Raw genomic sequence first — 21,014 nt, forward strand, 5'->3', positions numbered from 1 at the left:
CGAGAAGGGAGAGGGTTGACATGTTGTGGGGTTGTTAACCAATGTCATAAAACCATATGTGTACTACTGTTTCATGAGAAACTAGTTGTTCTATAAGCCTTCACCTGAAGTACAATTAAAAAAAAAAATTATTTTTCTTTATACTGTGATATTCCAGTTGTGGTTTATACTTCACTCATAAAAACTCCTGAAAAGATATAATAAGGACACAATTCCATTGTAATTTTCTCTGGCCCCCCAGGTTTACAATATTTAAAGTAAGAATTACTCCAGGTAATCTGCGTTCCTAATAATGCTACAATCCCAATAGTCTGTAGTTCTATTTGAAAATTAAGCAATTCACATCACCCAAGTCTGCCACTCTAAGATTCACCAGGACTGTTGTCTTCAGCCTCTTTTTGTAGACATGAAATTTTTTGGCATGATTCTGAGCTTCAAGTTACTTCTCTCTGATTCTTGGTTTCCTGCTTTATTAATTCAGGACAATAATATCTTACAGGCTTTTAGTGAAGGGGAAATACCTCACATAAAGCCTTCAGCAACAGTTGGTAGGCCCTAAACAAATACTTCCTTTTTTCCTAAATGATTTCAACCTCTGCAAGCCTTTATACCAGTCAGTTCTTACCATGATGACTGATTGCATCCACATGAATGGCCCATACTTTTATTACATAAAGCTTTTCTACTTCTTTTAAAACGTCAATTCTCAGGCAGAGTTGTAAATTCTACTAACAGCCTGCTAGGTAGGTCCTCATGGCTAGAAGAGGCTTGATCTGGGGTGTCCACATGCATCTTTTGAATTCATCTTCTTTAATAAAAGTATTTATTCTCTCACTTTCTCAGTATTCTGAAGGTTTTTACTCTTAGTCAGATCAAGTCTCTACTTCTCCAACCTCAACTCTCAACTTCTCCCTTCAGATCAGATGCTTGTGCCTTGCTGATTCCTACCTCCATAGTTTCAGTTACGCTGTTTTCCTCCTTGCCATACAGTCTCAATTCCCACTTCTAAAGCATTTTGCTACTCTCATTTTATTTAACTTAGACTAAAGATTTACTTAAAGATTTTTCCCTGTCTAATGCTGCCTGGTGCTCATCACTTCTACTTAGTACAGTCACTATACTGCAATACTATGTTGTTGTTAGTTGCCATCCAGTTGATTCCAACTCATGGTGACCCCATGTGTGCAGAGAACTGCTCCATAGGGTTTTCAAGGCTGTGACGTTTCAGAAGCAGACTGCCAGGTCATCTTTCGAAGCGCCTCTCGGTGGGTTTGAACTGCCAATCTTCTGGTTAGTAGATGAGCACATAACTGTATGTACCACCTACAGGCTTTTTGCTTTTTTCTATTTTTTTCCTAATTTAATTATATACTAATTAAGGAACAAGAATATGCTTTCTACTTTCCATAAAAGGCTTGTAGTTAAAGAAACAATAACTTATTTTATTCTTGATATCATTATGAACACTTGATGTTTTACCAGTTTAAGAGGGAAGTACACGTCCTTAACCAAGCAGCAGTATGAATATGCCATAATAACTGCTTCAAAGCTTTGAGGAATAAAGTAAGATAGAAATAATTCATCCATTAATCAATCAAGAACTCTACCACCATTTCCTCAGGATGTTGTGTTTCATGTTCTTTTATATTATCCATTTGCAACTATTTTAATTTATGACAAGTATTCTTAGGAGCCAGCCACAGTAAATCCATTATCAAAATTGTAAAATTACACTTAAAACAGTAAATTATCATGTAATTCATTTAAATGGTTAGCTTGTCTCCTCCTTTCACTCTTGTCTAAATAATTTTCCTTCTACATTTTTCCCAACTCTCTACTTCTTCATGCTCTTTAGAAAGTTTGAAGTAATAAAAATTTAAAATGCCAATCCAAAGATCTGACTTTATCAGTATGACCCCTATTCAGGATGTCCTAACCTTGTTACAGTTGTTTTTACATTCACTTTCTTTCTTATAAATAATGCATCTTTTGTAAGATAATACTACATTACTAAATCTTTTTTATGTGACCATAAAAAGCAGACCATATTCTCCCTATGTTGATTCAATTCATTATTTTAATCTAATTTATGTTTTTCAAAGATCTAAATGGGAACTTATTTCTAAATATATGCAGGAGAGAGAAAGGAAAGTAGGTATCATAAGGAAAGAGAGTAGGGGAAACTAATCAATCCCTCTGGGATATAAGAATAGATGGGAATCCTAAGAGTTCCTAGAACATGAGGAACCCTAAGCTCCTACAGCCCACGCACCTGTCAGTTTGTCGTAGTGTGGTGGCAGGTATGTTGCTGTGATGCTGGAAGTTATGCTGCTGGTATTTCAAATACCAGCAGGGTGACCCATGGTGGACAGGTTTCAACGGAGCTTCCATACTAAGACTAGGAAGAAGGACTTGGCAGTCTACTTCTGAAAAAACTGGCCAGTGAAAACCTTATTAATAGCAGTGGAACATTATCTGATATAGTGCCGGAAGATGAGCCCCTCAGGTTGGAAGGCACTCAAAAGACGACTGGGGAAGAGCTGCCTCCTCAAAGCAGAGTCAACCTTACCAATATGGATAGAGAAAAGCTCTCAGGAACTTCATTTGCTGAGGTGGCATGGCAAAAAATAAGAAGAAACAGCTGCAAACATCCATTAATAACTGGAATGTGGAATACACAAAATATGAATCTGGGAAAACTATAAGTCATCAAAATGAAATGGAACACATAAACATTGATATCCTAGGCATTAGTGAGTTAAAATGGTCTGGTATTGGCCATTCTGAATCAGACAATCATATGGTCTATTATGCTTGGAATAACAAATTGAAGAACAATGGCATCACAGTCATCGTCAAAAAGAACATTTCAAGATCTATCCTGAAGTACAATATTGTCAGTGAAGGCCAGTTAATACAACTGTTATTCAAAATTACACACCAACAACTAATGGCAAAGATTAAGAAATTGAAGATTTTTACCAACTTCTGCAGTCTGAAATTGATCAAACATGCAGTTAAGATGCACTGATAATTACTGGTGATTGGAACGTGAAAGTTGGAAACAAAGAAGGATCAGTAGTTAGAAAATACGGCTTTGGTGATATAAACGCTGGAAATCCTGTGATAGAATTTTGCAAGAGCAACGACTTCTTCATTGCAAATACCTTTTTCCAACAACATAAATGGCAACTATACACGTGGATCTCACCAGATGGAATACAGGAATCAAACCGACTACATCTGTGGAAAGAAAAGATGAAGAAACTCAATACCATCAGTCAGAACAAGGCCAGGGGCCAACTGCAGAACAGGCCATCAACTGCTCATATGCAAGTTGAAGCTGAAGCTGAAGAAAATTAGAGCAAGTCCACGAGAGTCAAAATACGACCTTGAGCATATCCCACCTGAATTTAGAGACCATCTCAAAAATAGATTTGATGCATTGAACATTAATGACTGAAGATCAGAAGAGATGGAATGACATCAAGGACATCATACATGAAGAAACCAAAAGGTTATTAAAAGACAGGAAAGAAAGAAAAAGACCAATATGGGTGTCAAAAGAGACTCTGAAACTTGCTCATGATCTTAGAGTAGCCAAAATGAACAAAAGAAATGATGAAGTAAAAGAGATGGACAGAAAATTTCAAAGGGTGCCTCAAGAAGACAAAGTATTATAATGAAATGTGCAAAGATCTGGAGTTCAAAAATCAAAAAGGAAGAACATGCTCGGTATTTCTTAAGCTGAAAGAAATGAAGAAAAAATTCAAGCCTCGAGTTGTAATACTGAAGGATTCTACTGGGAAAATATGGAACAACACAGGAAGCATCAAAAGATGATAGAAGGAATACAGTCACGATGGAAGGAATACAGTCACTGTAACAAAAACAATTGGTTGACATTCAATCATTTCAGGAAGTACCATATGATGAAGAACCAATGGTACTAAAGGAAGAAGTCCAAGCTGCATTGAAAGCATTGGTGAAAAATAAGGCTCCAGGAAATGACAGAATACCAATTGAGATGTTTCAACAAATGGACACAGTGCTGGAGGTGCTCACAAGAAATATGGAAGAGAGCTTCCTGGCCAATCGACTGAAAAATATCCGTACCTGTGCCCATTCCAAAGAAAGGTGATTCAAAACAATGTGGAAATTATCAAACAATATCATTAAAATCACACACAAGTAAAATTTTGCTGAAGATCGATCATTCAAAAGCGGTTGCAGCAGAATATCAACAGGGAACTGCCAGAAGTTCAAGCTGGATTCAGAAAAGGACATGGAACAAGGATATCACTGCTGATGTCAGATGGATCTTGGCTGAAAGCAGAGAATACCAGAAAGATGTTTACCTGTGTTTTACTGACTATACCAAGGCATTCGACTGTGTGGATCATAACAAGTTACGGATAACACTGGGAAGAATGGGAATTCCAGAACCCTTATTTGTGCTTATGAGGAACCTGTACATAGACCAAAAGGCAGAACAAGGGGATACTGCATGGTTTAAAGTCAAGAAGGGTGTGTATCAGGGTTATATCCTTTCACCATACTTACTCAATCTTTATGCTGAACAAATAATCCAAGAAGCTGGACTATATGAAGAAGAACTCGGCATCAGGATTAGAGGAAGACTCATTAACAACCTGCAATATGCAGATGATACAACCTTGGCTTGCTGAAGTGAACTTGATGCGCTTACTGGTGAAGATCAAAGATTACAGCCTTCGGTATGGATTGCACCTCACCAAAAGGAAAAGAGAAATCCTCACAACTGGACCAATAATGATAAACGGAGAAAATACTGAAGTTGTAAAGTATTTCATTTTACTTGGATCCACAATCAACGCCTATAGAAGCAGCAGTCAAGAAATAAAAAGACACATTGCACTGGGCATATCTGCTGCAGAAGACTTCTTGAAAATATTGAAAAACAATGATATCACTTTGAGGACTAAGGTGCCCCTGACCCAAGTCACGGTATTTTCAATAGCCTTATATGCATGTGAAAGCTAGACAATGAATAGGGGAAACAGAAGAATTTATGTCTTTGAATTATGGTATTGGCAATGAATATTGAATATACCATGGACTGCCAAAAGAATGAATAAATCTGTCTTGAAAGAAGTACATCCAGAATGCTCATTAGAAGCAAGGATGGCAAGACTTCATCTTATGTACTTTGGACATGTTATCAGGAGGGATAAATCCCTGGAGGACATCTTGCTTGTAAGGTAGAAGGTCAGCAAAAAGAGGAAGAACCTCACCAGTATGGATTGACACAGTGGCTGCAATGATGGGCTCAAGTGTAACAGTGATTGTGAGGATGGCGCAGGACCAGGCAGTGTTTCATTCTGTTGTACATGGGATCGCTATGAATCAGAATTGACTCCACAGCACACAACAATCTTTATGGGAGCAAATCGCCAGGTCTCTTCTCCCATGGAGCGGATAGTGTGTTCCAATCACCAACCTTTCAAATGCTTAACCACTACACCACCAGGGCTCCTTATCAATCAAACAAGAAGAAATAAAACTGTTTTTATTTGCAGATGACACGCTGGTCTATGTATAAAATCCAAAGAAATCTACAAAAAAAACTCCTAGAATAAGTGAGTTCAGCAAGGTCACAGGAGTCAAGCTAAACATACAAAAACCAATTGCATTTCTATATATGAGGAAGGAATATATGGAAACTGAATTAAAAATACAATTTACAAACCTAAAAAAAATTATTAGGCATATATCTAAAAAAAAAAAGTATCAAACGTGTATGCTACACTCTGTAAAATACTGACGAAAGAAATCAATGATCTAAATAACTGAAGAGATATTAGGGTTGAAGGACGGTAAGACAACATAGTAAAGATGTCAATTCACCCAAATTAATATATAGTTTTAATGCAATTCCTATCAAAATTCCAGAAAGATTTTTTTATCTACAGACAACATTGTTCTAAAATTTATATGAAGAGGCAAAGAACTAGAATAGCCGAAACAATTCTGAAAATGAATCAAGTGGGAGTAAATACTCCACCTGATTTCAAGATTTTGAGTATATCGCTACAGTAATCAGGATTGTGTGGTAGTGGCAGAAGAATGGAAACACTAATCAATGGAACAGAATAAAGAACCGAGGAATAGTCTACCCAAGTATGACCAACTGATTTTCAACATATGTGCAAAAGTAATTCAATGCAGGGAAGATTAAGACTTCTTCAACAAAAGGTGCTAGAGCAACTAGATATCCACAGTCAAAAAAAAAAAAAAAAATTAGCCTTGACCTAAACTGCATACCCTATATAAAAATTAACTCAAAATCGATCAGATACTTAAATGTAAAACATAAAACTGTATAACTTTTAGGGTATAATATAGGAGAAAGTCTTCAGGACCCATGGCTTAGTGAAGAGCTTTTAAGTACAACACCAAAAGCACAATCAATAAAGGGAAAAAAAAAATTGTTAAATTGGACTTCATCAAAATTAAAAACTTTTGAGCTGTGAGAGACTCTGTTAAGAGGATAAAAAGACAAGCTAAAGACTGGAAAAAAAAATATGCAAACCATATATTTAAAAAGGACGAACATGTAGAATATGTAAGAACACTTAAAACACAATGTTAGAAAAACAATCCAATTATAAATGGGCAAAGAACATATAAAAAAACAGTTGTTCTCAAGGCAATTCCAACTCATGATGACCCTATGAGTCAGAGTAGAACTGTGCTCCACAGGGTTTTCAATGGCTGATTTTTTGAAAGTAGATTGCCAAGCCTATCTTCCAAAGCCACCTCTGGATGGACCTGAACCTCCAACTTTTCAGTTAGTAGCCAAGTGTGTTAAATATTTGCACCACCCAGGTACCCCTAAAGAGGATATGCTGATTGCAAATAAGCATATGAAAATAGGTTCAACATTGTTAGCCATTAGGGAAATGTAAATTAAAACCATAAGGAGATATCACTATATATCTATCAAAATAGCTAAAACAAAAAATAGTGACAATACCAATGTTTGTAAAGATGCAAAGAAGGAGGAAGGAGGAATTTCTCATACATTGCTAGTGGGAATGTAAAATGGTACAGCTACACTGGAAAACAGTCTTGCAGTTTCTTTAAAAAACAAACATATATGGAATCCAGACTTTCTGGAGCCATGGAGGCTGGATGAACCGCTGAACTATTGCCCTGAGATAATCCTTAAACCAAAAACGACATCTTTAAATTAAAAAAAAAAAAAATAGTTTAGCTTACCTAATAAAGAATGTCTGCCTTGCGCATCATGCCCTTTTAAGATCTGTCTATATGGGATCAAACTGACAACAGCAACTCAAAAGATTATAGGAAACTTAGGGGTAGTGTTAATGTTGTCAGGTGCCACCAAGTCAGTTCTGACTCGTTGCAACGCCATGTACGACAGAACAAAAAACTGCCCAGTCCTGCGCCATCCTCACAATTATTGTTGTGTTTGAGCCCACTGTTGCAGTAACCGTGTTAATCCATCTCGTTGATGATCTTCCTCTTTTTTGCTGAACCTCTGCTTTACCAAGCATGACGTCCTTCTCCAGGGACTAGTCTCTACTGATCACGTCCAAAGTATGTGAGACAACGTCTCACCATCCTTGTTTCCAAGGAGGATTCTGGCTGTATCTCTTCCAAGACAGATTTGTTCATTCTTCTGGCAGTCCATAACATATTCAATATTCCTTGCCAACATCACAGTTTGAATGCATCAGTTCTTCATCTGTCTTCCTTTTTCATTGTCCAGCTTTCACACGCATATGAGGGAGCTGAAAATACCATGGCTTGGGTCAGGTGCACCTTAGTGTTAAAAAGTGACATCTTTGCTTTCTAACACTTGAAAAAGATCTTTTGCAGCAGATTTGCTCAATACAATACACTGTTTGATTTCTTGAGTGTTGCTTCAATAGGCATTGACTGTGGCTCCAAGTAAAATGAAATCCTTGACAACTTCAGTATTTTCTCTGTTTATCATGATGTTGCTTATCGGTCTAGTTGTGAGGATTTTCATTTCATGTTGTGGTGTCTTGTCTGTTTTATGTTGAGGTGACTTGTCTGTCAATTTGTCATACTGTGGTGACTCGTGTGCTGCTATGATGCTGGAAGCCATGCCACCAGTATTTCAAATACCATTGGGGTCACCCATGGTGGACAGGTATCATCAGATCTTCCAGACTAAGACAGACTAGTTAGAAGGACCTGGGGATCTACTTCCGAAAAAAAAAAAAAAAAAATTAGCCAGTGGAAACCTTATGGATAGCAGCGAAACGTTTTCTGATATAGTGGTGGAAGATGAGCCCCTTAGGTTGGAGGCACTCAAAATACAACTGGGGCGTAGAGCGGACTTTAATAATGTGGGTGGAGTAAAGCTTTCAAGGCCTTCATTTGCTGATGCGGCACATTCAAAATGAAAGAAACAGCAGTAAACATCAGGAAGCAGTGAATTTATGTTAACGGGAGGAACAACTCAGAAAAGGAAGATGAGAATGGTTACACAACTCAAAGAATGTAATCAATGTCACTGAACTGTACATGTAGAAATTGTTGAAGTGGTGTATGTTCTGCTGTGTATATTCTCAACACAAAAATAGATTACAATAAATACACAAATATATTCTTACCACACAACCCAGTGATAGCACTCCCAGGCATTTATCCCAGAGAAAAACAAAAACTTAGGTCCACACAAAAACCTGTACATGGTTGTTCATAGCAGTTTTATTTGTAATAGCCAAAAACTGGAAATATCCAAAAAAACTTTCAACAGGTATATGGTTATACAAACTGTGGTTCATCTATACCATGAGATACTACTCAATAATAAAAAAGAACTAAACTATTGATATATGTAACAACTTGGAATGGATCCCAAGGGCATTATGTTGAGTGAAAAAAGTCAGTCTCAAAAAGTTATATCCTATATGATTCCATTTATAACAGTCTCAAAATGAAAAAATTAGAGATAGAGAAGAGATTAGTGGTTGCCAGGGGTTAGGGATAGGTGGTTGGGGTGGCGAGGGGTACTGGGTGTAACTATAAAAAAGGGTAACACAAGGAAGATCTTTGTCATGATGGAATAGTTCTGTATCTTGCTCGTAGTGGTAGTTACAGGAAATCTACACGTGTGAAAAAATGGCAGAGAACTACACACATACCATACCAATGTCAAATTCCCAATTTTGATATTGTATTATAATATGTAAGGTGCAACCACTGGCGGAAACTGGGTGTAGGATACACAAGATCTCTCTGTACTATCTTTTCAACTTCATGTGGCTCTATAATTATTTCAAAATAAAAAATTAAAAATAATTTAAAAAACTATCGGATCTGACATACAATAAATTTCTAAAGGATTCCTTACGAGGGAAAAAAACACCCACCTATTAAATCTGTGTGACCTGACAAAAATAAGTCTGTTTGCTCCATAATTTCTATTTTTTGTTTTGGGGAGAGGGAAAGGAGTTATTTTTAAAACCAGGTTTCAAAAAAACCTTGCTGATGTTTACAATCTTCCAGCTGAGAAATTTTATCATTATTGTTTTAAGAACAACAAAAGTAGATGGCACTGCTTATGTGAAGGCATTAACAAATTAAAACGAACACTTTAAATATACCTAGCTTTGGCTGCATATTATGTTTCTTCAGAGAGTAATTCCATAGCTAGTTATGGCTAAATCTAAATATATTCTAATTAATTCTAAGGAGTATGTCTTCTTAGAATTAAGTACGTGTGTATATATATATATGTATATATATATATACACACACACACATATATATACATACATATATAGTAAGCTTTCACTTTTTTAAATACAAAAAATGTGCAATAGCAACAAAATGGAAACAAAAATGAAAAAGGCCACTTAAAATAATAAAACATAATACACCTCAAAATGTTTAAATAATTTCAAGCATTTACTTGAGATATTTCAATACCAGTAAAAAATATACACACAAATTCTTCAACTAGCCAGTATTTTAATAATCCACAAAATCAATAAATATATAAAAAGTGCTTTCACCTCCTGTTACCACCTAAAATAATACATAGTTTTCAAGAATGTGTTCTTTGACTTCTAACCTCTGCTCTTCTTTAGAATTACCTGGGAGGGGAAATAAAAGAAGATTCATATTATACCAGTGGCAAGCATTATACCTGCGGCAAGTCAAGCAAACCTTCAACAAAAGGTTCAAGTCCTATGTGCATAATATGCAAAACTCAATTTGGAAGGTGATTAGGGGATATGTTGCCTTACAAACAGCCTTCTCTAAATAGTCTACTTCTCTCAATGAATGATTCTCAAAATCTAGTTTACTTTTGGTTAGCAGCCAAGTGATAACTGTTGCACCACCTGGGCTCCTTTTAACAACTATAAAGCAGTACAAATCCACTGCAACATCAAATTTCTTATATTTTGGCCAGAATTCTATCAATTTGGGGACCAAGACCAGTCATTTTATGCTGAATACCTTGTTAGGTGGGTAATTTCCAAAACATAGAGCCCATGGAATAAATAAAACAAAAGGCTTAAAGCATTAGACCAGAATATCTCCAAACTGTTTAAAGAACTTACCTATTACTTTATGTAAGCATACCAATAGTTTACTAATAAAAACAAACAACCAAACCAAAACCAAGCCCATTTCTGTTGAGTCAATTCCAACACATAGTGACCCTATAGGATAGAATAAAACTGCCCCATAGAGTTTCCAAGGCTGCAATCTTTATGGAAGCAGACTGCCACATCTTTTCCCCATGGAGCGGCTGGTGGGTTTGAACTGCTGACCATTAGGTTAGCAGTCTAGCACTTTATTCACCGTGCCACCAGTAGTCCTAAAAACAAACAAACAAATTCTAAATTTGAAATGCATATACACACTCTTCGGGCTCTTATGCCTCATTTTGCCTGCAAAAAAATATGACATTGACCTTAATAGACTAGAAACGTGTTGAAATGTTTATATTTGCAAGAGAATATGAAGCCCCTAAAAAGTGCCAAGGTACACATATTCCTAGACTTCCACAGAGGTGCTGTTGACTCATACTGACCCCATGTGACAGAGCAGAACTGGACCATAGAGTTTTCTTGGCTGTAATCTTTACGGGAGCAGATTGCCAGGTCTTTCTTCTGCAGACCCGCTGGGTGTGTTTGAACCACCAACCTTTCGGTTAGCAGCCGAGCGCTTAATCATTGTGCCACCAGGCTCCTTCTCTGTTCTTCAGAATGTTAATATAGATACTTCAAATTATAGTATTATATACTCAAATAAATTTACAAAATGCTGAATTAAACAAAGTTCAACAATTTTTTTTTTTTAATACTATAGTCCTCTAACCTTTTATAGTAATATACATTGTAAACATTGTAAATATTCAAAAAGGAGGTATAGCATGTTAGGCTACCTATATTTATCTGATCACAGAAACTTTTGTGGTGGGCCATCTATTAACATCTCTTGGAACTGATGTTCTCAGGAACACATTTAGAAAATTTTGCCCTAGGCATCATACCCTTACGTGGCAATACCAGTAAGAAGCAATCTCCTCTGATTATATAAGAAATTTGATTCATAAGTCACCAAAATAGCAAAACAAAGTTAGAAAATTAGATAATAAATAATTAGGATCATTTAAAACAATCAAGAACAAAGTAAGTTTTGATAATTTCAAGGTGATAAACCTTCTCTACTATGTACAAACCGAACTCGCTGCCATCAAGTTGGTTCCGACTCATAGCGACCCTACAGGACAGAGTAGAACTGCCCCATAGGGTTTCCAAAGAGCACCTGGTGGATTCAAACTGCCGACCTTTTGGTTAGCAGCCATAGTTCTTAACCACTATGCCACCAGGGTTTCCATCTGCTATATACAGCCTCCTATAATTCTATTCGCGGAGCCCTGGTGCTACAGTGGTTAAGACCTATGGCTGCTAACCAAAAGGTCGGCAGTTTGAATCCACCAGCTGCTCCTTGGAAACCCTGTTGGAGCAGTTCTACTCTGTCCTATAGGGTTGTTATGAGTTGTAATACACTCAGCAGCAACAGGTTTTTTTTTTGTTTTGTTTTGTTTTTGGTATAATCTCATGAGGAGCCCTGGTGGTGCAGTGGTTAAGCACTCAGCTGCTAACTGGAAGGTTGGCAGTTGGAACCCACTAAACACTCTACAGGAGAAAGATGTGGCAGTCTGCTTCCATGAAGACTATAGCCTTGGAAACACTATGGGATAGTTCTATTCTCTACTATAGGGTCAGTATAAGTCGGAGTCGACTTGCCAACAATGGGTTAAAAAGTTTATAATCCCACAGATAAACAGTCAAAAATTAATTTCTCCCTAAATGATGATAAATCAGTAGCTATAAATCCTTCTATCAGAAATCCATAATATACATACAGGGAAAAAAATCGAACTCCATAAATAAAATCCACTAACATGAAAAGCCAAGCTTCCAGTCAGTCAACCAAGCTGAATGAGGAATCCAAATATGAACCAGGTGATATTTTGAAGTTAATTCTTGCTCAAGAAAAGAAATTCAGATTTTTACCTTTGCTGCAGCCAAGACATGCTCCTTTTTAATTGTTCCACACTTACTCTCACAAGCATTTATCCTGGACTCTTCTGCTAATCGATGAACAAACAGTAAACAGTTCAGATGAACCTTTAAAAGAGAAAATTTAAAAGAATTTTTAAACTCAAACACTGATGCTTTGAAATAATGACTTTTAAAATTAAAGGATCCCCAAATTTACTTTATACTATTTACAACAATAAATCACAAAGAGGCGATTAAGTCATTTAACTCTTCTATTTAATGCTATATAGGATCTGCTTTAATATATATCCATCTTAGAGTCCATAAAAAGAAACTTACTCATTTCAGTATATGAAACAAGGCTATGTAAGGCAAACCAAAGGCATAGGCAATAACATTACTATAAAGCATCATTATATATCAAAACTTATGTAGGACTCTTTATTAAGAAACATTCCTGCTTTATATATCATAAATTTATAATATAATTTTAAATTTCCAGAAAATTTAAAATAAAAACACATTAAATATATTTTAACTAATTGTTTTTATTCTATAATCTAAGATCTAAAAATATTTTAATTAGATATTTAACTTGAAATATCTATTTACAAATGTTAATGAAATTATAATTTGCTGAATTGAAAAGTCTATGTACAAAACTCATCTTATTATCTGAAAACTATCATAAATAATCATATTTACCATTAATAACCTTTAAGGGTCTTTTTAAAAAACTATTTTAAAATTATTCAAAAGCCTATAAAGGACTATAGTTACATAAGATGTAATCATTGTGGGAAGCTGGGTGAAGGGTACCGGGGAACTCTGTACTATTTTTATAACTTTTTGCGTGTCCATACTTATTTCTAAATACAAATACTAAAACAAAAAGTCCACAAAGTGAGTAAGTAGAGCACAGGGCATTTTAAGGGTAGCAAAACAATTTTGCATGATAGTGGCAGATACATGTCATTATTTATTTGTCAAAACCCACAGAACTGTACAACACAAAGAGTGAACCTTAATGTAAACTACCAAAACCAAACCTGTTGCCATGGAGTCCATTCTGACTCATAAGTTAATAATAATGTATCAACATTTGTTCACCAATTGTAACAAATGTTATCACAATAACGCAAGATGTAAATAATAGGAGAAATTAGGTACAGGGAGGAAAGAAGGCATATGGGAACTCTCTGTACTTTCTGGGCAATTTTTCTGTAAACCTAAAACTGCTCTAAGCAATAAAATGTATTGGAAAAAAAAAAGTCTACAAGGAGATGCTGCTGTTATGTGCCATCTAGTAGATTCTGACACATAGTGACCCAATGTGACAGAGTAGAACTGCCTAATAGGGTTTCCTATGCTGTAATCTTTATGGGAGCAGATTGCCAGGTCTTTTCTCCTGCAGAGCTACTGGTAGGTTTGAACCACTCCCACTTTCAGTTAGCAGCCAAACACTATCAGGGCTCCTTTACAAAGAGGTAGACTATCAAAAATAAGTCTCTCTCTCCCATCATCCCCCAGTTAACCATGGTTGCCAGTTTCTTGTATATTCTTGCAGAAACAAGCTCCACATATAAGCAAAAACATATATAAAATTATTCCTCATTCTATCCTCCACTATCTGGATATGCACAGTAAGTTTGCTAAATATTTTACTGAAAATTCACTATGCAAACTGAAAAACTACCACATAATCTACATTCACATATCTGCGAAAACAGTTAAGGTACACACAATCCAAGCAGGAGAGAATGCAAAATGAACTTCAGTCCTATCTCAACTCTCCCTCTAGAATCATACTTAGTACTCCTTGATTTAAATTACTGCTAACATCTTGTCCATTATTTTCTTGAGAGTTCATTCTTCCTGGGTCCCAATCTTTGCTTCTGCCAGTTGCCTGAAGGCACTACCAACTCAGATCAAATTCCAGTGAGATAGTATCTCTAACATCTTTTTTTTTTTTTTGGCTATTTACATCATAGTACACTACGTTCTTTGCAATACTTTAATACTAAATATCTTCGTACAATCACAACCCCACAGTTCACTAAATGTTAAATAACTAGAAAACTTGATATTTTAACTGTTTTATATTATGCAGAAATCTTTAATGGATTGTTATATAAACTTAAGGGAAATTAGGGGTTTGTGATTTTAAATTTATTAAGATGAAGAACCTACAGAAGTAGATCTTTTGATACTTTTTTGATGCATTGTCTTCTTTAACTCTCACAAGACCTATGAGGTAAAGCACCCCGATTCTGATTCTTTCCATTACTATACCATTTCATTCAATTTTTATTAAAATTCCAATAACTCACTTCCTTCTGCAGCAAAAACATTCCATAATATGTCACAATTTTCATCTGTTAATCTTTATTTTCTGCTTCTAAAGATAAATAGCTTCCAGATACCCTCAGGTTAAATTCCTAATTCCTTAACTAAAAGCCACTTGGCTAGGCTTCTCCAGGTTACTCTCTCACCTTTTTCAGCCTCCAGTTCTCCACTAGGTCTTCTGAGCTTCTTTCAGTATTCAAATACAACCTTGCCTCCAGGCATCCTACTGCTTTACAGGCTTCCCTGAAAAGTCCAACTTCCCCCAATATTTAAGGTTATGCGGACTCCTGGCAATCTGAAGATCCTATCATTGTATGTACTACATTATACTGTAATTTTCCACTACTTATCTTCCTCAATATAGTATAAGAGCAAGAACTATGTCTATCTTCCTCAGCATTGTATTCCCAGTGACCTTTAGCTCATTGCTCAATATATAATAATCAAAACCAATAGTGAACCTATGGGACAGAGTAGAACTGCCCCATAGTAATCTTTATGGGAGTAGATTGCCACATTTTTCTCCCACGGAGCAGCTGGTAGGTTCGAACCATGAATCTTTTGGTTAGCAGCTGAGCACTTCACCACTGCACCACCAGGGCTCCTTCAATACATAACAAGTAGTCAATAATTTATTAAATGAGCAAAAGATGCCTCCATATCTTTTTTTTTCAATCAACACCCAATTTTTTTTTTTAATTAATCTCAAATAAACCACACTCTGTTGTAACACTTTGTTTATGCTACTAACCTACATGGAATGTCCTTTTCTCTCCATGGGTATGAGTAATGAGACAAATCAGGTTTTTTTTAAACAACCTATTCCTATGTTATTAAACAGTTGAGTGGTGCCACTCAAATGCACTAAGGTTTAAATTAAAACGGTAAGGAAAAACACAAGCTTCAAAGTATTTAGCTAGGCATTCAAAATTGAAAAAAAAATAAGCCATTCCATCAAGGATTTACTTCAAGGATTTACTTTAGGGGTAAAAAAACAGCTTGCTTGAAAGGTAAATCAAAAGGTAATTTACACACAATCTTTTCATCTTGACTATCTAAGTTGACCAAAAGAGGCCAGATTGACTTCCTCCCTTTGACAAAGTACTTTTGAATTTTATGTAAACCATAAATACGCGTTGAACACTAATGACCGAAGACCAGACCAACTGTGGAATGACATCAAGGACATCGAACATGAAGAAAGCAAGAGGTCATTAAAAAGACAGAAAAGAAAGCAAAGACCAAAATGGATGTAAGAGACTGAAACTTGCTCTTGAACGTCAAGTAGCTAAAGCAAACAGAAGAAATAATGAAGTAAAAGAGCTGAACAGAAGATTTCAAAGGGCAGCTCAAGAAGACAAAGTAAAGTATTACAATGATATGTGTTAAGATATGGAGACAGAAAACCAAAAGGGAAGGACGAGTCCCTATACCGAAAAGAACTGGTCGACATTCAACCATTTCAGGAGGGAGCATATGATCAGGAACCAATGGTAATGAAGGAAGAGGTCCAAGCAGCACTGAAGACACTGGCGAAAAACAAGGTTCCAGGAATTGACAGAATTTCAACTGAGATGTTTCAACAAACGGATGCAGCGCTGAAGCGCTCACTTGTCCATGCCAAGAAATTTGGAAAACAGCTACCTGGCCAACCGACTGAAAGAGATCCATATTTATGCCTATTCCAAAGAAAGGTGACCCAATAAAATGCGGAAATTATCGAACAATATCATTAATATCACACACAAGTAAAATCTTGCTGAAGAGCATTCAAAAATGGCTGCAGCAGTACATCAACAGGGAATTGCCAGAAATTCAAGCCGGATTCAGAAGAGGATGTGGAGCCAGGGATATCATTGCTGATGTCAGACAGTTCTTGGTTGAAAGCAGAGAATACCAGGAAGATATTTACCTGTGTTTCATTGACTATGCAAAAGCATTTGACTGTGTGGATCATAACAAATTATGGATAACATTGCAAAGAATGGGAATTCCAGAGCACTTAATTGTGATCATGAGGAACCTATACATAGATCAAGGGGCAGTCGTTCAAATAGAACAAGGGGATACTGCATGGTTTAAAGTCAGGAAAAGTGTGTGTCAGGGTTGTATCCTTTCACCATACCTATTCAATCTGTAATGCTGTGCAAATAATCTGAGAAGCTGGACTCTGTAAAGAAGAACAGGGCATCAGGATTGGAGGAAGACTCGTTAATAACCTGTGTTAGGCAGATGACACAACCTTGCTTCCTGAAAGTGAAGAGGACTTGAAGCACTTACTGATGAAGATCAAAGACCACAGACTTCAGTATGGATTCCACTTCAACATAAAGAAAACAAAAATCCTGACAACTGGACCAATAAGCAACATCATGATAAACGGAGAAAGGACTGAAGTTGTCACGGATTTCATTTTACTTGGATCCACAATAAACACCCATGGAAGCAGCAGTCAAGAAATCAAAAGACACATTGCATTAGGCAAATCTGCTGCAAAAGACCTCTAAAGTGTTAAAAAGCAAAGATGTCACCTTGAAGACTAAGGCATGCCTGACCCAAGTGTTTTCAATCACCTCATATGCATATGAAAGCTGGATAATGAATACACAAGACCTAAAAAGAATTGATGCCTTTGAATTATACTGTTGGTGAAGAATACTGAATATACCACAGACTGCCAAAAGAACGAACAAATCTGTCTTGGAAGAAGCACAGCCAGAATGCTCCTTAGAAGCAAGGATGGCGAGACTACGTCTCACATATTTTGGACATGTTATCAGGAAGGACCAATCCCTGGAGAAGGACATCACGCTTGGTAAAGTAGAGGGTCAGCGAAAAAGAGAAAGACCCTCAATAAGATGGACTGGCACAGTGGCTGCAACAATGGGCTCAAGCATAACAATGATAATGATAATGGCGCAGGATTGAGCAGTGTTACGTTCTGTTGTACATAGGGTCACTATGAGTTGGAACCAAATCGATGGCACTTAACAACAACATCATCATAAATACTCAGGTATTCGCATAGCATTCCTTCCTCTGTAATAACTCTAAAAGCTAACTGAGCCACATGAAATCAGAACAATTTATTTAGATTTAGCAAATGTAATCACAGGTACTGGCCCTGGGGACACACATACAACAACAAACACACAATCAAATAGGCATAAAACAACAACAAAAAGCCAGTGCAGAAGAACTGTAAAATAACACAAAAGAAATTATGTGTAAACTGCTAGAAATGACAACAATCAATCCACATGTAATTACCATGCATTTCCAACATTAATTGTATACTCAGAATTGTATACTCAGGATATTGTACTAAACACTAGTACGATTCAAAGTTCCCAGTCTACTGAGAGAATCAAACCCATAAAGAAAGTAGAAACAAATGTCTGACAATAAACTATAAAGAGGAAGGATAAGGTTCATCCTTCCTAAGGAGATTAAGGAAGGCTTCATGGAGTAAGTGGCATTTGAACTGGATTTTGAAAGAAGAATTGGAGTTTGCCAAGTGGAATCGTGTCAAAAGACAGCATAAAAGTAGCTTAGTTTTGTGTTAAAGATAATGGGAGATACAAAAGGAGTACAAGATATAGTTCCTTCCCTTAAAGAAATTATATACCACACTGGAGACAACATCAACATATAACACTCCTAGAAAACAGTGTTAGAGTGCCAATAGCTAAATTGTAGGATGTACACTCTTACGGCTGGAAAAAATTCCAAAAAAGTAAGAGATCAAACAGACTGTTTTAATTACAGAAAGCTTCATGCACGATGTGGGACATCTGCTGGGTAAGATTATGAAGTGTCAATAACAAGCATAAAACCATAAGAAAAAAACCAGGGTAGATGACTGGCATACAGGACAATGAAGGAGAATTAATCAAAGCGACAGAAGGCAAGCATACCACCTGGGAATAGCCAGTGGCCAAAAGCAACCATTGCAGCTGCTTGGAATTTCATTTCCCCTTCCTTTTCATGCCAGTTGGATCCCACCACATCATGGAGCCCCATCTGCTTGTGGGCCACTCTGGGGGCAGAGAGAGGTGCCTCAGAAGAAAGGCCTGGCAATCTACTGTCAAAAAATCAGCCACTGAAAACCCTATGGAGCACAGTCTAGTCTGACACACATGGGGTCGCCATGAGTCAGGATTGACTCCGTGGGAACGGGTAGAGAAAAGAGGAGGTGGAAAAAATCAGGCATCTTAAGAACAGCTATAATCATGCACTCCCAAGACATTCTCCATGCAGTATGCCCTTGTTACCTACAAATCCTTACCTTTATCTCCTGGAGGATGTTTCCTATGGTTTAAACCTAGCAATATGGTGTCCATTCAGCTAGAGGTATTTGTGTTCTAAGCATTCAACACATAAATTCTGAGTTTATTTCAAGATAGAAAGATTATTATAGAGTGGTTTGGTTGGGTTATTTTTCAGCAGAGCACTATGCTTCATGCACCCAACAACAATTCTTCATGATTTCATTTCCACACAGATGATCCTTCCACTTCTTCTGCCTCCCATTTCCAAGACCTCCTTTCTGCCTCTGATCTTGTCTTCTACCCTACGAGCCATTCAATACCGTGGTCATACACTGCTGTTGTTGTGTGCCCTCGAGCGCATTCCGACTCATAGCAACCCTATGTGACAGAGTAGAACTGCCTCATGCGGTTTCCTAGACTGTAATAGTTAAGGACGATCCCGGCTGGCGCAGTGGTTAAGAGCTACAGCTGCTACCCAAAACACGGTCGGCAGCTCGAATCCACCAGCCGCTCCTTGGAAACCCTCTGGGGCAGTTCCACTCAGCCCTACAGGGTCGACTATGCGTCGGAATCAACTCGAGGGGAACAGGTTTGGTTCAGTTTTTGGAACAGTTAAGGAAGCACATCGCTAGGTCTTTTAATTATGGATCAAATAAACAGACGTTAGCGGTCTTGCCTGAAAATTGAACAAATAGGTATTCTCTTACTTGTCTTGGAAAAGAAATTCACAGTTGAAAATGTTTTACTTACAAATAAATTTGTGGAACAGTAGAAGAAATATGGAAATATGTTTAGTTAGCAACGTAAAAAGAGAGAGAAGGGAAGAAGGGAAAGAGGGAAGTGCTTAAAAGGCATGTCAGTACGCCTTTTACAATAGTTAAATAAAAATGACCCAGCTTGAACTTCAAAATCTAGTTTTAAAAGAATGTATCTTTCATAAGGACACTAAGCACAGTGGGAAACTGTGCTCTTGAACAGTAGTATTTAAACACTGTAAGCGAGAACTTTATGTTAATTTTTTCAAGCTGATGTGCCTAATAGCCTTCCTTTCAAAAGGTCCAGATAGCTACATTTCAGCGGTCCCCCGAGCAACTAAACGCCAGGAATATAAACTGACGTGCCAGTCTGGGACAAACCTACTAGTCATTGCTGGAAATGCCTTAAACGTCGGCCTGAAAGGGCTATAGATTGGCTGGAGGCGGTGAAACAAAGGCTGGGGGTTATTTCCCCTACTTTCTCCTCCCCACACACAGCCCAAGGAGAATGGAATCTCACCAATAAGTCGCCATTAGTCTCCAAACGCAGGTGAGGCTTCTGTCGCTTCATGGCGCGTTTTAGAAACCCGCGAGGAGCCTTTCGCTTTATCTTCTTCCTTTGGGGGACTATAGTCGAGAGCGCCATTTTTCCCCTCAGGTACCAGCTGCCTCAGCTTCCGAGGTACCTCCGCACTACACAGACGCAGCCGCCAGCTGAGGCAGGGAAATATAACCCAAGTACTCCGACTTTTCTTCAGGAACAGAGGCACAGAGCCGACCGTTTGAATTCGCCGCCAACGGATCGTACCGGGCGCTCCGCAGTGACGTCAGCAGGACGCAAACCCCGCCCCCCGGAGGCGTCGGCTGTAGGCTTGAAAAAGCCAGCGATGGGCGGGTCTACGGCAAGCGGTGAGGCTTCCTTTAATGCCTGTGGTTTGCGTCTGCTGTAAAGAGCTGTTTTTTCTATCTTCCCTAAAAATATTCAGAAAGTGTAGAGAGATTAGTTATTATACCAAGCTCTCACTCTGTACTGTAGCTAATACCAAGTAGATGAATAGAAAGGCATTTGTGATGTTTTA

General features: G+C 37.4%; 1 protein-coding gene across 1 annotated transcript; it reads right to left on the reverse strand.

Annotated features, from left to right (window-relative positions):
• Positions 1–9,860: 9,860 nt before the first annotated feature.
• On the reverse strand, positions 9,861–20,760 carry CENPW (centromere protein W). The gene is made up of 3 exons (XM_004382716.2): positions 20,456–20,760; positions 12,576–12,689; positions 9,861–10,136 (listed from the first exon to the last, which is right to left on the reverse strand). The coding sequence occupies exons 1-3, from the start codon at positions 20,579–20,581 to the stop codon at positions 10,110–10,112; spliced, it is 267 nt and encodes an 88-aa protein (XP_004382773.1). The 5' UTR covers positions 20,582–20,760; the 3' UTR covers positions 9,861–10,109.
• Between the last annotated feature and the right edge of the window lie 254 nt (positions 20,761–21,014).

Source organism: Trichechus manatus, unplaced genomic scaffold (assembly GCF_000243295.1).
Source record: "Trichechus manatus latirostris isolate Lorelei unplaced genomic scaffold, TriManLat1.0 scaffold00098, whole genome shotgun sequence".
NCBI lineage: Eukaryota > Metazoa > Chordata > Mammalia > Sirenia > Trichechidae > Trichechus > Trichechus manatus.

Coding starts and splice junctions, on each gene's coding strand:
- CENPW (XM_004382716.2), bottom strand. CDS start 20,581: ATGGCGCTCTCGACTATAGTCCCCCAAAGGAAGAAGATAAAGCGAAAG. Junction 12,690..20,455: donor AGACTAATGGCGACTTATTG/GTGAGATTCCAT, acceptor TCTCTTTTAAAG/GTTCATCTGAACTGTTTACT. Junction 10,137..12,575: donor ATGTCTTGGCTGCAGCAAAG/GTAAAAATCTGA, acceptor TTCCCCTCCCAG/GTAATTCTAAAGAAGAGCAG.